At 41.2% G+C, this 14,970-nt stretch overlaps 1 protein-coding gene across 8 annotated transcripts in view; it reads left to right on the forward strand.

Annotated features, from left to right (window-relative positions):
• SCEL (sciellin) overlaps nucleotides 1-14,970 on the forward strand; it is a 97,717-nt gene that overhangs the window by 34,036 nt on the left and 48,711 nt on the right. For 6 of the 8 annotated variants that reach the window (XM_072976373.1, XM_072976378.1, XM_072976375.1 and 3 more), the window contains 2 exons: nucleotides 11,841-11,921; nucleotides 13,998-14,063. The exons of 1 other annotated variant lie outside the window; for it this stretch is intronic. In XM_072976373.1, the coding sequence (XP_072832474.1) occupies nucleotides 11,841-11,921; nucleotides 13,998-14,063 (147 nt within the window). The remainder of the gene's footprint in view (nucleotides 1-11,840; nucleotides 11,922-13,997; nucleotides 14,064-14,970) is intronic. One more of the 8 variants, XM_072976379.1, reaches the window with a different exon arrangement.

A 14,970-nucleotide genomic window follows, 5' to 3' on the forward strand; every position in this document is an offset into this window, starting at 1 on the left:
TCCCTCTTCTCTTCTTGTTCTGTGCTCTGCCTTTCGACAAGTCATCCATGCCCATGGCTTCAAGGGCCATTTGTATTGTCCTAACTCCTTTACTTAGATCCACGCCACATATCTTCTCTGAGTTACCTTTGGATAGCCAGCTGCCTGCTTGACACCTTCACTTAAATGTCTCAGAAGCATTGCAGACCCAACATGTTCAAGATGCCATTCATATTTCTCTACACTAACCTTGTCCTGTATCTCATAACTTAATAACACTATCCTCCAGCCAATTGACATCCTTGAAATCTTGAAGTTATTTTTCACACCTTTCTCTCATTAACCACTGATACCCAATCCATCAGTAAATCTTGCCAATCTACCTCCCAAATGCCTCTTCATCTCCCTTCATTCACCCTGATACCCACTTTCCTAATCTTTTCCCTTCACAGTTGCCAGACTGATGTTTTTATAAGGATAATTGGAATATTTCACCCTCTTAAATAAAAACATGACTTTTCGTTGTTCTTAGAATAAAGACCCAAATCCTTCACATTGACTGCCCTTACTTCCTTTCCATCCCTCTTACCTCCCCTTTGCCCTCTGTTCCTCTCACTTTGTCTGTTTTAAATGTGCTCTACTCCCACCGTCTACAGACCCTTAGCATATAAGGCCCTCTCTGCCTGGAACACCGTCCTCTCCCCCATCCAGTGCACCCATGTCCTTGTGGCCATTGTTTCTATCAATTTCTCTTCAGATTGTCCCTGCTCACTGATCTCTGTTCTATTCTGTTCTTTCTGCTCCACACTAACTCAGACATCGAAGGTGGCAACTTCTTTTCCTGGATTTGAACAAATACCACTTACATGAGGTTTTCATAAAGATTTGGGATGATGGGAGTGGCAGCAATGCATTGTAGAAGCCCAGACCAAACGAGGTAAAACGTAATGTTAGAAATTCCTGTTTGTACATCCTTTGGTGACTCCTGTTATTGGCCATTTCTCATGGGTTGACGATTCTCTGCAGGCCTGACTCTGTGGCTGTTTTGCTCAGCAGTATCTCCCACCCCCAACCCCCGCCACGCCTGCTTTCTTCCATGTCTCTTTTTCTCTTTTCCTGCTCCTTTCTTCTCCTGTCCCCTCTAGCCTCCATCCCCTAAATTCGTATTAATTACTAATGCTGGGTAGTTTAGTTTTCTCTTTGCTGTCCCAGGCTCTCTGCAGAGAATCTCATCCTCACAGCCAAACGTGATGATTTATTCACTCTTTGGGAGGTACTCTGTGCCACCTTTCAAAATGACCTTATTTTCTTGTGTTACGATAATATAAAGATTCAGTCATTCAGTCATCCCCACTCAAAATATCAAAACTATCTTCGACCTTTCTTTCTCCCTTACCCTCTTATTCAGTAGTCACTGTAATGAATTCAAGGGACTTGGGTGCTGGGGGACAGTACAAACTAAAAGCTTTATTTTGATAGTGCTTTGCGGGGTTTGCATGGGGAGGGAGTCACTCCCAGCAAGAAACCTTCCGAAGACGACAGCACAGGGGTCATGATCCAAAAGGAAGGAGGGTGAGGGAACTCCTGAGGGAGACTGGGGTCAGAGAGGGAGCTGACGTGTCCAGATGAGGACGCTTAGAGCCTGGTGGGCAGTTCCCGGGTTAGAGAACTCTGCAGGTCAGCAGCAGCTGGAGCCTTTTATAGCTCCAGAAGTTGGACCATATGGATGGACAAGTAACCATCACACAAGATCAGAGACAAGACCAACAGTCTCTGGGAGCTCTGAAGTGGTAGGGAGAGCATCGAACAGGCAATTCAGGGGAGAGATCCTGAAAGAGGGGATTTGGGGGAAGGAGAGGAATTTCACAATGCTAGGTTTTCAAGCCCAGGGTGACTTTAAGCACAGAGATGCCACCAATCATTGTAGGAAGAAATAGAAGTAGAATGGGGAGTACATAGTTGTTCTTAAGCTGAATGTGCATTGATTTGAGCAGGTAGCCTAGCATACTGAAAGCATCTTTGTGGAGGTTAATTTACAAGCAGTAAAAAATAGGGGAAGTGCTTAAGGTAAGAAGTTTGTGCCTAAGATCCAGATTTGGGACTGATCCCAAAGATTTTAATTTTATGTCTTCTGAGGGAAGTTACCTATAGAGAAAATATTAAATGAGAAGAAAATGAAACTGGAAGCTTGATGTGTCTACACATCAGGTGGCTAAGGAGGAACCAGAAAATAACTAGGGCAATTACATGGTAAGATGAGGTGCAGTGAGCGGTAGGCGGGGCGGAAGCAGAGCAGGTGAGTGTGTTCCACCAACCCAAACAGCCCATCCTTCAAAGTCTGGTGTAAATCTTTCTCCCTCCACATAGCTTTCTCAGCCCAAAAGCTTATTTTTGTCAACAGAACTCAGAAAGTTTATTGTCTGCAATCCTCACTTGGCAATTAACTGTGCATTACCTTGAAACATTTCTTTTTTGGGGTATACTCAGCAGTTAGATGGCACATCTTATAACCTTTTGAATCATCCATAAATTTACCCATAGTAATTTATCAATAAATACGTATCGATTGATTAATTTTAGTATTTCTTGGTATTTACAAGATAAGGAATTTCCCTCAACTTATCGTTGTATTTGTCTCTTTGTAATTAGGCTTCATTCTGTGCTTAAGTTATAATGACTGTTTAAACATCTCTCTCTCTCTCTCTCTCTCTCTTTCCAAAACATTTGTTGCAATCTGACTATGTGCTAAGAATGCACTTTGCTAGAGGCCAGGAATACAGAGATGTAAGATCCAGTCCCTATTTCAAGATACCTGGAGTCTATGAGGGAGTCATTTTGAGCCAGGAGTGCTAAACATGAAGGCTGGCCCTGACCGAGATCGGGTCCCTGGGCGTATGATGAAGACCAAGGTTGGGATAGTCACAAAACATGGAGAGTAGAGAGGGAGGCAACAGAGGCTGCATTTGGGGGACACTGGGGCCAAAAGAGGAGATGCCTGAGGTGAACCTTAAAGAGTGAAATGAGAGTCAGCCAGGTGCAGACGTGAGTGGGGATGGAGCCATTCCAAGCAGAAAGGCTAAGAAGAACAGAGGATCTAATACAGAGACCATGGGCTGTGTGCATGTGGTGTCTGTTTGTGTGTATGGAACCATGGGATTTCTATCTATGGCACATTGTCTGCATTCATCTTTTATCTGGTATGCACAGTGGTAGCAAAAAGCCCAGTAATTCCAAATGCAATGCCATGTAGAAAAATGCCTTTTAAGAAGGACGTTATGTGTAGGTATCTGTCATTTGTGACATGCTTATGTACCTTTTTAGAATATCGTTTCTATTTTGAGAGTTAATGCTTTGTTGTTACGTAATTTGAGCTCTACATACTAAAGGTTCTGAAATATATATAAGAAAATATACATGTCATCAATATGGAAGATTATTAGGCCAGTGAGAGTTTTTCCTTTCCCACTGGTTTCGTTCTAAGATTTATCAGAAAGCCTGATGCAAAGCAGTTTGTCAGCAATCACTGGTGTATGTCAATTGTTCACGTTCTTAAAGCTTTTTCTCATCTTTGCATCTTTCAAAAAAAAAAAAAAAGAATAGTAACATTCTCCAGGGCTTTAGCCAATGGTGTGGCTAAAAGGTGTCATTCATGAGAAATATTCAGTCAAATCACGTTAAAATATGGCCCCATCATTTCTGGGAAGTTGATATTAAAGTTTTTTTCTGATTTCAGAACCCACCTTTAAATCTTGATATTCTGTTTATGGCAAATTCAAGTGCTTCTGACTGTATATTTAGGTGACTTAGAGATTCAGTGCTTAAATGGTGTGTGAAGCTCATTTAAGAAACTCACTGAAGCCCAATTTAGGCAGTTGTTTAACAGACAATATAACTGTTTATGACGTTACCCGTTAAAGTGATTTAAGAGCAACAGTGAAGCCATCACCACCACCACTCGCTCCTCCAACAAAAAACCAATGTGTGTTTTTCTGGAATCATTTCCAAAGACAGAAAAGAAACTATATAACATCCGATAAAATTAAAAGAGTGGAAACACACCTAGGAAATTATCATGTTAAGTGCTTGCTACATACTTTCAGAATCCCTCAGCCATATTTGTTTCAACCTCTTCTCTTTCAGTGATTTTCATTTCCAGTTAGCTGATTGGTAGTTTTGAAGGAGGAAAAAAAATCCTGATTAAGAAGTGAGTTGCCACGGCAACCTTGCACTACAGTTACATTTTTCTGTCTGTAACTATAAATGGTAAAATGTAGCCTTTCTAATTATGTTGCCACATTTTTAACTCTATTAGTACCAAACCCTCTACAAAGTTTGCTGACACCCTGAATTAAATCAATGCATTTAATTTTTATCTCAACAAAAATCTTTTATTAACTAGGATCTGTTTTTGTAAAAATTAAGAATCTAAGACTGTCAGTAAAATGTCAAAGTAAAGTGATTTTAAAATCTTATCTGAATGCCTAGAATACCCGTTCTGGACATTGAAAATAATTAGAACATTAATAAGTCAAGGTTTATTATTTTTGAAAAGTGTTGTGTGAGTGGAATGAGGAGAAAGCTTATTCAGAATGTGTAAATGAAGGTCTTAACCTTTAGCAGTGAGTAGCTGTTTCCTCAGTCCTGTGAGGTCAGTCAGCATAGTCTCTAATCTTTTAACACTAGTTTTAAGAAATTCATTCATTCATTCATTCATTCATGCATTAAATTCATACATTCAAGCAACAACCAACAGAAAACATTCCTGCCCTACCCCCCCATCCAGATTTCCCTGCCATCCCCCCGGGAACCCCAGTTGCCTCTGTTGCTGCCAAGGGCCCCCCAAAGTGTGATGAAGGAGAGGATCTTCAGGTTGAGAAGCAGGGGAGCGGGCGAAGCTGTGAAAACCAGGATACCTGGGGCAAGTGGACTGCCCAACACACCACCCTCCAAGCCGCCCGCTGCCCCAACCATGAAAAGCAGCTTAATTTTTAAAACGTTTATTTCACCGTTTAGTAGTAGTGCCTGAAGGTCTATCAGCTAGAGATGGCAAGTTTCACCTCAGTTAAAAGCATGAAAACTGTGACAGGTTAAAGGGATTGTCTCTGGTCGTTCAAGTCTCGGCGTCAGTCACATAACTCAGGTTTCTTTCCTGCTAGAAGTGGGCAGAATGGGAGCACAGGGAGAGAATATTGGTTTGGATTTTGTGGAGAGGAGATGGCTGTGGAGCAAGAAGACTCTACGAGGCACGGAGGTCCCACCCGGGTGGTGTAGGGTGGTGACAGGAGCATATTGTGACACAGGGACTGGGCTTCCAAGAGCTGCGGGGGGGAGGGCAGTGAGAGTGGCGGGTGGGGGGTGTGCAGGGACCAACGTGTTACTTAGGACGGTCCGCGTACTCTGGGGCGCTTCTTTGTCCTCAGGTCTTCTTCATCTCTCAGATACACACAGAACGTTATGTAAGTGGAATCACACAGTCTATGCAGGCAGACCTCCTTTTATTGCACTTCGCTTAGTCGCACTTGGCAGACACTGAGTGTTTTGCAAATTGAAGGTTTGTGGCAACCCTGCGTCAGGCAAGTCTATTGGTAGCATTTTTGCCAAAAACATTTGCTCATTTCTTGTCTCTGTGTCACATTTTGATAACTCTTGCAATATTTCAAACCCTCTACCAGCCAAAAGAGCACATCTCACCGAAGGCTCAGGTGATGGTTAGCATGTTCTTACTTACTATGTCTTTGAGAAAACATCTCAGGACCAGAGCTGCTATGAATTCTGCAGTGCTTGAAAATTTCTGTCCCTTTGTGTCTGTTGTCAGCTAAAGTGTATTTATGCTCTTGTAGATCCATCCTAAATTACACTAACTTAAATTGTATTAACCACAACTGCATCTACATACATTTGGAAAGTGCAGTATATGCACACGCAAGGTACTTAGTCGACAGCAGGTGCTCGGGGCTCTGTGCCGTGGAGGGTTCCTTGCAATCACACTTCCCTCTCATGGTCACGTAGTGGTTTGCCAGCCACAGATCTGGACCGGTCTCACCCTTTTGTAAATAAAGAAGCAGATTCTTCAGAGAGGATCAGTGCTCTTTCCAGGATCAAACTGAAAGTTAGTGGCAAAACTAGTCTAAAAGCTAGGTCTCTGGAATTTCAGTCCAGAGCCAGCACCACTGCTGTGGTGTGGTTCTTTGAAATGGTCCCTGGCCACTGCAAGTAAGACTCCATTACAGCGATCGTTCTTTTGAATGAAGAATCGAAAGATTCTTTTGATTCTTTAGAATGCCTCACATGGTACAGGCTCTTTGAGACCATGGACCACCCCACACCTCTTCTAGTCTTGGAATGCCCGACTTTACCTCATATGTTGTTATGTATCCAAATATTTTAACTGGGGCAATTGTGGCATGCATGCTTGTGGAGCTAATGATGCCTTCCTTGGGCAAGGAAGTAATGCAGGACCACCTGTAGTTATTAGATTTTCATTGGAAATACCTGGAAGAGTATTGGTTTGATACAGGATGACATTTCTCTATATCATAACATATCGAAGAATGGGATTTGACATCAGAAAGACTAGGTTAAAAACCTGGCTGGGTCACTTACTAGCAGTGCAACCCAGGACAAATTGCTCACCTTTTTTGAAACTCAGTAAAACAAACAAACAAGCAAAAAAAACCACTCCACAGGACAGATATATGGATTGAATAAAATAAAGTTATGAGAATTTGGCCAAGTTGGCATGTTACTGAAACTCAGAAAATACAAGTTCCATCTCCTTTGCCAGTTGTGAAATAAAAATTCTGCTTATGAGGTACAAAAGCGAAGCACAATGGAAAGTGAAAACAAAACCCACAGTCCACTCGTAGGGTCAGTTATTCTTTCAGCCTTGACCTGTGCTGAGTAACAGAAATGTCACAAAATGTCACAAAGTCAGTGTTGAAGAGAAGGCCCAGAGTCAAGTATGTTTTCCCAAAAGGCATAATGCAAAGCAGTGATCTTCGCTGCAGCATGAAAATGAAGTAATATAAACAGCTTGGCAACGTTATTTCTATTGGCTCTGGCCCTTGGGCTACAATCTGCAAGTATTCACGTGTTGCTTGTGAAAGCTGCCTTTTGATTCCTGAAAGTTATTCTTTACAATTATAGTCACTAATGTGGTATCATGGACCCTGCAAAGGTCTTACGATGTTGAGGGAAGGACAGAGAGGAGAACCAGGGTCAGCATATCCAAGCTTAAACAGTGCATCTCGAAGTGGCATTCAGACAGGATTATTCCACGTGAATATCTCATGTTTTTATCTCTTCGAAACACCCCAGGCCACAGCTTCCGGCCTCACTCTTACATTTTAATCCCCCTGCTTGGCATGGCCTCAAGCTCCTGGCAAAGCGTGAATGACTTCTCTCATTGCCCCTTCTGTCATCTGTGGCTGTGACTGCAGATCTGCAAATAAAAGCTCCTTGGAGGTGGATTGCAGTCAGTGTGGCTGAGCGGGCCCCAGCCCACAGGAGTATAAATGCAACACCCTTGGGGATAGGTATGCTCCTCTGCTTTTCTTGGCCTTCACAGCAGCACGCCTACCTTTTCTTTCCCCAAACTGTCTCCTCACTGTACCCAGATCTCCTTCTCTCCTCTTCTCTGCCTCTCAGACACACCCAGTCAATATTTACCCGCCTGTCGGAGGACTTAGTCATTCTACATGGAAGAAATTAAGCTTTTCATCAATGTGATTCTGGTATAAGCAAAAGCTGGACACCATCCCAGGTTTCCTTTTTTGTAATCCTCCTTTCCATCTTGTTACCTCCCTTCTGCCTATTTTCAGATATCCAGTGCCTTGTGCAGACCTGTTGTTACCTGGGACTACCTTCTTACCCTTTTTCTCCATCCCTGGGAGGAAGGCATATAATCAGCTAATCAACACAAATACATGAAAGTCACATTATCATTTGAATGATATCACATTATCCCCAACTCAGGGATATGTTTTGAAAAGAGAAGATGATGGCAATACAAATAAAATAATATCTAATAGTAAAATCTAACCTTAGGTGAGAAAGGGGAGACTGTCTTCATGTAAATTGTTTTTCCAGGCATATCACATAACATAATAACTCATCTGAGCACCGAGCACCTACTGGGTATTCAGTAGTGGAATCAACAATGGACTTCTATAGGTCAGCTAACCTTGAACAAATTTTTAAAATTTTAGGCCTCTCTTCAGTACCCATTTTCCTCCTCACCAAACAGAAATTCAGCCAATCACTCCCTTTTTTCAATACGTCTTTATTGGGCACCAACTTCATCTATAATACAATTATTCTTTTAGGGGCTTTCAGTCCAAAGTTGAGACAAAAAAATACGTGTAATTCAGAGGAGCATGATACGAGCTGTGAAGGAGCTGTGCTTTGGGGAGACCTAGGACATATTCAGCACAGCTTTGGGAACCACTATAGACCGTGGCACCCAAGCCAAAGTCTGAAGGGCAAGGAGGGGTGTCCAGGAGAAAGGGAGAAGGAGGCACCCCAGAGGGGTGGGAGACTGTGGTGTGGGGGTTGGGATGGGTGTAGGAAGAGCAAGTGGTTTGGCTCAGCTGCAGCACTGGTTCACGTGGTCTGGAAACAACCACCACAGCACTTACACAGAGCCAGGCAGTGCTCTGAAGCTTTGCACGCCCTTCTGTTGGCTTCAGTGCCACTATCAGCACAAGAACCAGGAGACCCGCCATACTGCATGTCCACTGCTCCACTTGCCATCACCCAGGGACTCGCTACCACACTTTGCCAAAAAGGCTTCAGGACTCTCCATCATGCTCTCCATCCCTGTGGCCAAGGACTCCTGTGGGAACCTCAGTCAGATCATTTCTTATACTTGGACCGTCCCCACAGGGCTCTGTGCAGTGCTGAACCTGGCCCAACTTACAGCATCCTAGCCCCTCAAATCCTTCCCCTAAACAACCCTAGATGTGTCACTCATTATCGTCAAAACTCGCTCCTCTTTGGTCTGTCTCTGACTGAGTGATCTCTTACTTCTTTGTTGGGTTCTGCCGGAGGACCCTTCTCCCACAACCTCCTCATTGAAGGCTGCTCTTCTAATCTCATGTATCACAGGGTTTGAAGGAAGAGGAGGGTCCTGTTTGCTCCTGGTTGCTACTTCCTATCAATTTTAACTCCCTCCTCCCTATAACTCCTCATCTTCCTTGAAGCCATGACATCGTGAGCTTCTTTTGCACACTGGAGTCATCTGAAAGTCTCTGAGTCACTCACCCTCGCTCCGTGGACACTTTGGCACTGGGGTCATTGTCTCTCACAGACACCCCCCCACCGCTTCATAATGCTTGGTGATTTCCAAATCCATGTAGCGGTCCTTCCCCATCCTGGCCTTTCACTTTCGTGATCTCCCCTCCAGTGACCTTGTCCATTGCCCTACCTCAGCCACCCGTAAATCTAGCTTTTATAACTAACTACCACACTACAAAATTTTCATTTCAAAGCTTTCTTTCTCTGGCTTCCGTTTTCTATCTACCCCCTTTCTATCTACTCTATCCAGCTCATTCCCTCTAGTCCTCTGATTCCAGAAATTCCCTAGCCCTTCCACAACCACCAATCCATTGATTCCATCATCTTTTCACAGCCCCTCTCCCCTCATATCCTCGTTTCCCTCCATGTCCATCTCAGATCCCACGGTCCCTCACTGTAATCCCTTCCTTGCACACCCCTCCCCATCCCATGTCATCATTCTCTCTGTTGCACTCACATGGATAAACTTAGTTAAATTCAACTCTCTGTGTGGTCTGTTCCTGCCCCTGAAGCAGCTGAACGTGGCGAGAGAAAACAATGGCAACTAGCCTTATGTCAATTCCACGAGTACTAACCTCACCTGAGCCGGTGGTGTTGCATAAGGATCCCTTGAGAGACAGCATAGCTTGGGGAGGGCTTACAAAGCCAGACTTCCTGGTTTGGATTTTTCCCTCTGCTTCTTACCAGCTATAGATCATCATGGGACATTTATTTTCACTTTCTGGGCCTCAGTATTTTCATCTGTAAAACAGGAAGAAGAACATGTACCTCTGGGACTGAAGTAAAGATTAAATGCGTGAGTTCTCTGTTCTTCCATCCAAGACCAACCATCTCACCTGTGCCCTAGGTCCCCTTGCTTCTCTAGTCTAGCAATTTTCTGCTCACTTCTCTGCACCATCAAATTTACTCTCTTCACTGGAGCATTCCTAGAATCATATCTACATACTCTAGCAACCTTCCTTGACCCATCAACCTTCAGGTAGTACCCCTTTTTCTCTTCCATCTTCACTGCAAGAGAAGTATCTACGTCAATGCCTCTGCTTCCCATTTTGCCTTAAATCTACTCCGATAAGTTTTTTTCACCACTGCCCCATCAAAACTGCTCTTATCAGGGTTATTGATGACCACTTTATTTGCCGAAACCATGGTAACTCCCCATCCTTGTATTATTTGATATATCAGTAGCAGTTGACATGGTCAGTTACTCTTTCCTCGGAACAGTTTCCTCACTTGACTTCCAGGAAACCACACCCTCACGTTTCTTTTCTTTTCTCCTTGGCCACGTGTCTTCAGACTTTTTTGCTGTTTCTTCTCATATTCTTGACATCTAAATATTGCAAGTTTCAGGGGTCAGCTATTGGCTCTCTTTTCGTCTCTACTGACACTGACTTCCTAGGTGATCTCATCCAGTTTCACATGTTAGATGCCATCGCCAAGCTGATGATGCCCAGATTTCAGTGCTCGTCCTCTGAGGTCCTCGTGCCTCATCTTATCACTTCCTTCATGTCTTGGCTCAAGTTGCACCTCACAGACAGGTGTTCCCTCACCATTGCTCTATAATCGCTTATTCTGTTTAATTTTCTTCATAGTACTTTCCTTCGTCTGTCATGTATTTGTATATTGAAAGCCTTTTGAGAACAGGGAAACTATCCCCTCTGTAGAGTGCTTTGTGCATAGAAAGCTACTAATAAATGTTTGTTAAATAAAAGCATGACTTCATTCAGTCCTGACAACACCCCAACAATCCTATTGGAAGGGTTATTATGGATGGAGAAATGGAATCAGTTTAGTTCATTGTCACACAGCTGGCAATTCAGGCAGCCTGACTCCAGAGCCCACATGCTTGCTAGCCTGCTGCAGAAGCCAGAGGGGTACAGAGAGTCTAGATCACAAGGATAACAGGGAACCACTGGGGTGGTAGTGTTGTGGTGGGGGAGTAACATCCCAAATATGTCCATAATTGCCCATCTGCTGTTCCTGGGTGAGCAAATCATGCCAGCTTAGAGGCTGCCTTGGCACTTTGTTGCAGGGTTTAGGCTGACAGCGGATGTGTGCTTTGCTGGCGTCCAACTGGCCTGTGCTGACAATATTTAAGTCAGATTAGTTAAGAGCTTCAAATCAACTTTACCTTGAGGTCTGTGGAATTGAAAACCTTTCTTCCTGTTTCCATAGCAACCTGATAGTTGACATAATTCCTAAAGAAGCTTATATGTTGATGCCCAAGAACCATTTATTATGCTCATGTGCTGTGGACCCCAAATGTCATAACTTGGGTGATGTGGTCTAGTAAAATATTAAGCTGTTTATAGAACACATTCTGTTTCAAACGATAGAGGACAGAGTTTTGAAAAATCTCATTAAATGAACCTTTAAAGTACCTGTAATTTAAGTATTTGACTTCTTTGAAGTTTAGTGCAGCAGAGATCCTGGCCTTTCAGGTAGCTCATGCATGGGGATTGTAACACACATTAAATGTTTCCTTCCAGACAATAAATGCATTTGGTGAATAGATGCTAAAATTTACCATGTTTCCATGGTGAAATGAACTGCTGCTTTCTGTTTCAAAGGGAACCAACTGTTCACCCTCCAATACCTCCCAAACCCAGTTCTCTTGTTTCATCTCCTAACCAGCTGAGGCAGGATAACAGGTAAGACTTAGCACTCCAGAATGTATTGCAAAATGAAGAAGTTCAAGGGAATGAAAGCAAATGACTTGTGACTTGTTTTGTGCAAAGCGTGGGTATGTTTTGTGTGCACACTCACCGAAGAAGCACTTGGAAAGCTTTTCTAATTCTGTTTGCCCACACAAATGTGTATTGATGTTGGCCTTTGGATGCACATGGCCATGAATTGTCTTATAGAAATACACCTTCAAGATAGAAACTGAGCAATAGCCATGTCTGGGAAGTGTTCCATGTCGGGCTTCCTCCAATTTATGTGTTAAGAACCAATGTATAAGGAACCCCCCCCATATATAAATATACATGTATACATATGTGTACTTGACATATATGTAATATAAATAGAAACTATGTATGTGTTTATGGTTTATATTTACTCCTAGTTAAGATTCCTATGAAGAGCTACATTTTCTGTTAAAAGATATTCTTGAAACTTAGTGTTACCGCTCAGCCCCTCCCTTATGTTAGAAATACCTTTGGGTAGTTCTTTAGTCTTGTCTTAATAGAGGCACTTGTAATGTATTTCAAACCTATCACAAAATTTGACAAATGTTCTAATTCACTTGTCTCTGAATCAAGAAAAGAGACAGCCTTGCATTTCCACTTGGAATTTCCAATACTCTACGATTAATACTTGGAAACAAAATCAGAGATCTGAAAATCTTCCTTGTGTTCCTGTCAAACTGTTTAATAATCTCGAACTGTCTTTCAAGAGGTACACGGCACATTTCCCTTGTTATTGAAGGATGTAAAGAATGGTATCTCAATGAAGGCTGAAAACATGAGGTCCGCTTGATGGCCTGCCTTTGATTCTTTTGTATTTTTACTTTTTGGTGGTGACTTTTTTTTGACCACATGTAAGACAATTCCAGAGCTATTCTTCATTAAGAGGGTAACTTCAGCTTGAAAATGCTGATTGGGTGGCAGGGCTGTGAAGCTCTGGGCGTTCAACCTAATGAGTTAAAAAGCCAGGTCTGAATTTCTGCTGAGTGAAACTTTACAGTATCTTTGAAATTTTGTCCTTAGGAGAAGAGGCTAACTTTTTTTTTTTTAATGTTAAGAGAATACGTCTTCATTGAATTAATTAAAAATATAAGCCAGATTTATGACTTTTTATTTGTGCAGTGGCTATAATTACTACTCTTAAAAATAACTTCTCAGGCCTTTCTATCTTACATTATTTCTCCTTTTACTTTTATAGTGTTAAGCAATTAAATCTTAATTTGAATAGAATTTTGTTAGGGGGCTAAAAAAATTGGTGTTAGTACCACCTAAATTCTAATCTAAAACTAGCAACTATACAGCAGTGAGCTCTTATAGATTCAAAAGAAGCTAAATTTCATGGGAATTGGTTTAATCCATTTTTACTACTCCAATTTCTTTCTTTCACGAATTATCTTAAATATAAAATGAGGACAACTTGCATGTTTTAAACCCTGATTAGTTTAATCACAGCAAGATGATTTTAATGAAAGAATATGAAAGGGAAGTGTTTTCTATGTAATTAACATATGTCCTCAGGAGTACAAAAAATAGTTGAATATAATTTCTTGAGAACAAGCAAGAATGTATAAGTAGGTCAACCAGATATTTAGAAAAAGATCAGAGAAAAGCCTTATATCACAACTGATAACAGAACCTAACCTTGTACAATTTAATTCTATCAACACAATGTGGTCGTTCTCAGTGTGGAGGGTGTGCTGGAAATATGAAAATGTTTCCTGTCTTATCTGAGCAAGTATATTTCTTGATAGGGTTCAAATGAGATACGTCTTTAAGAAAAAAACATCCTTCTGATGCCTAACAAAAAATGTTCTTAATATTTAAAAACATTGTGTTTATCTAATAGAGATAAATGCTTTACTGATGACTGGTAGCTAAAATAAAATGAAGATAAACGTAGTTTGAAGTCTTTTATCTCAAGTAGTGCTATTGTTCTAAAACACTGATTTTTTTAATGTAAATGTTTTCTTATAAATTTAAATTTAACAGAGGAATATTTTCTTACCTAACAGACATTATCTTTTAACTTTAAAAATATAGGCAGATATGTCCACCTAAACCACGCGTACATACACAAACCAACAGATCTACCGAAAGAAGTATGAGGTACGATGATCTATATCTATGTAATTATAGAAAAGATAAAGTATACTTTATTGGAACACTTAAAGATACATAAGATTAATAATAAAATGGACAAAATCAGTTTTCCAATTGACTTCAGTATAGTGGGTAATAAATATTTTTATGTGTATCTACAGAATTTTATTCCTTTTATTTCTGTTCCAAGCATTACATTAAGAACAACCAAAATTGTCTGAACATGATGACAGAATAAGATCAAACCCCTTAAGACAGGAAAACGTCTCTTTATTCCCAGCACTTATTCCAAGAGCTGTGATGTAGTTGGTGTTGATGTATAAATGAATAGGTGGAAATATAGTCACTTGATTGAACTTCTTCAAAAGCTTTACCCAGAATTGGCTGAGTGATAAGGTCAAATTCAGCTCCGCCTGCACCATCAGAAAAAAGCCTACAAATTTTATTGATGTTTTTGAGTAAATTTCCCCATGACAGTCCTCATTTATGCTGTTGTCTTCTGTATCCCATCTCATTTAAGTATTTGCTTGGGATTCATTTATTTATTAGGAAAAAATACTGTTTTTGAAATTTGCTTTTGAACAGTATTATTTCATAGATCTGTCAATATGATAAACCAATTTTTTAAAAATTATAATTAAAAAGGTAACCTTAAATTTACCATCTTAACCATTGTGATAAACCAATTTTTGACTGAAAACATTTTCCAAGTGCAAAACTTACACACTTTTCCTTTTTTATGATCTCCCTTGACTATCTGAAGAGTCCCAGTTTTAAACGTATATCACACAGACACCTTACCTTTGGGGAGGGGAGAGCCATCTTTCTTTTGTACCTAGTAACAAAGTGCAGGTCTATCACAGCATTTCCCAAACTGTGTCCCAGGTGCCACAAGATGTCAATGCATGTTCTG

The sequence above is a fragment of the Vicugna pacos genome, chromosome 14 (genome assembly GCF_048564905.1).
Source record: "Vicugna pacos chromosome 14, VicPac4, whole genome shotgun sequence".
NCBI classification, from domain to species: domain Eukaryota; kingdom Metazoa; phylum Chordata; class Mammalia; order Artiodactyla; family Camelidae; genus Vicugna; species Vicugna pacos.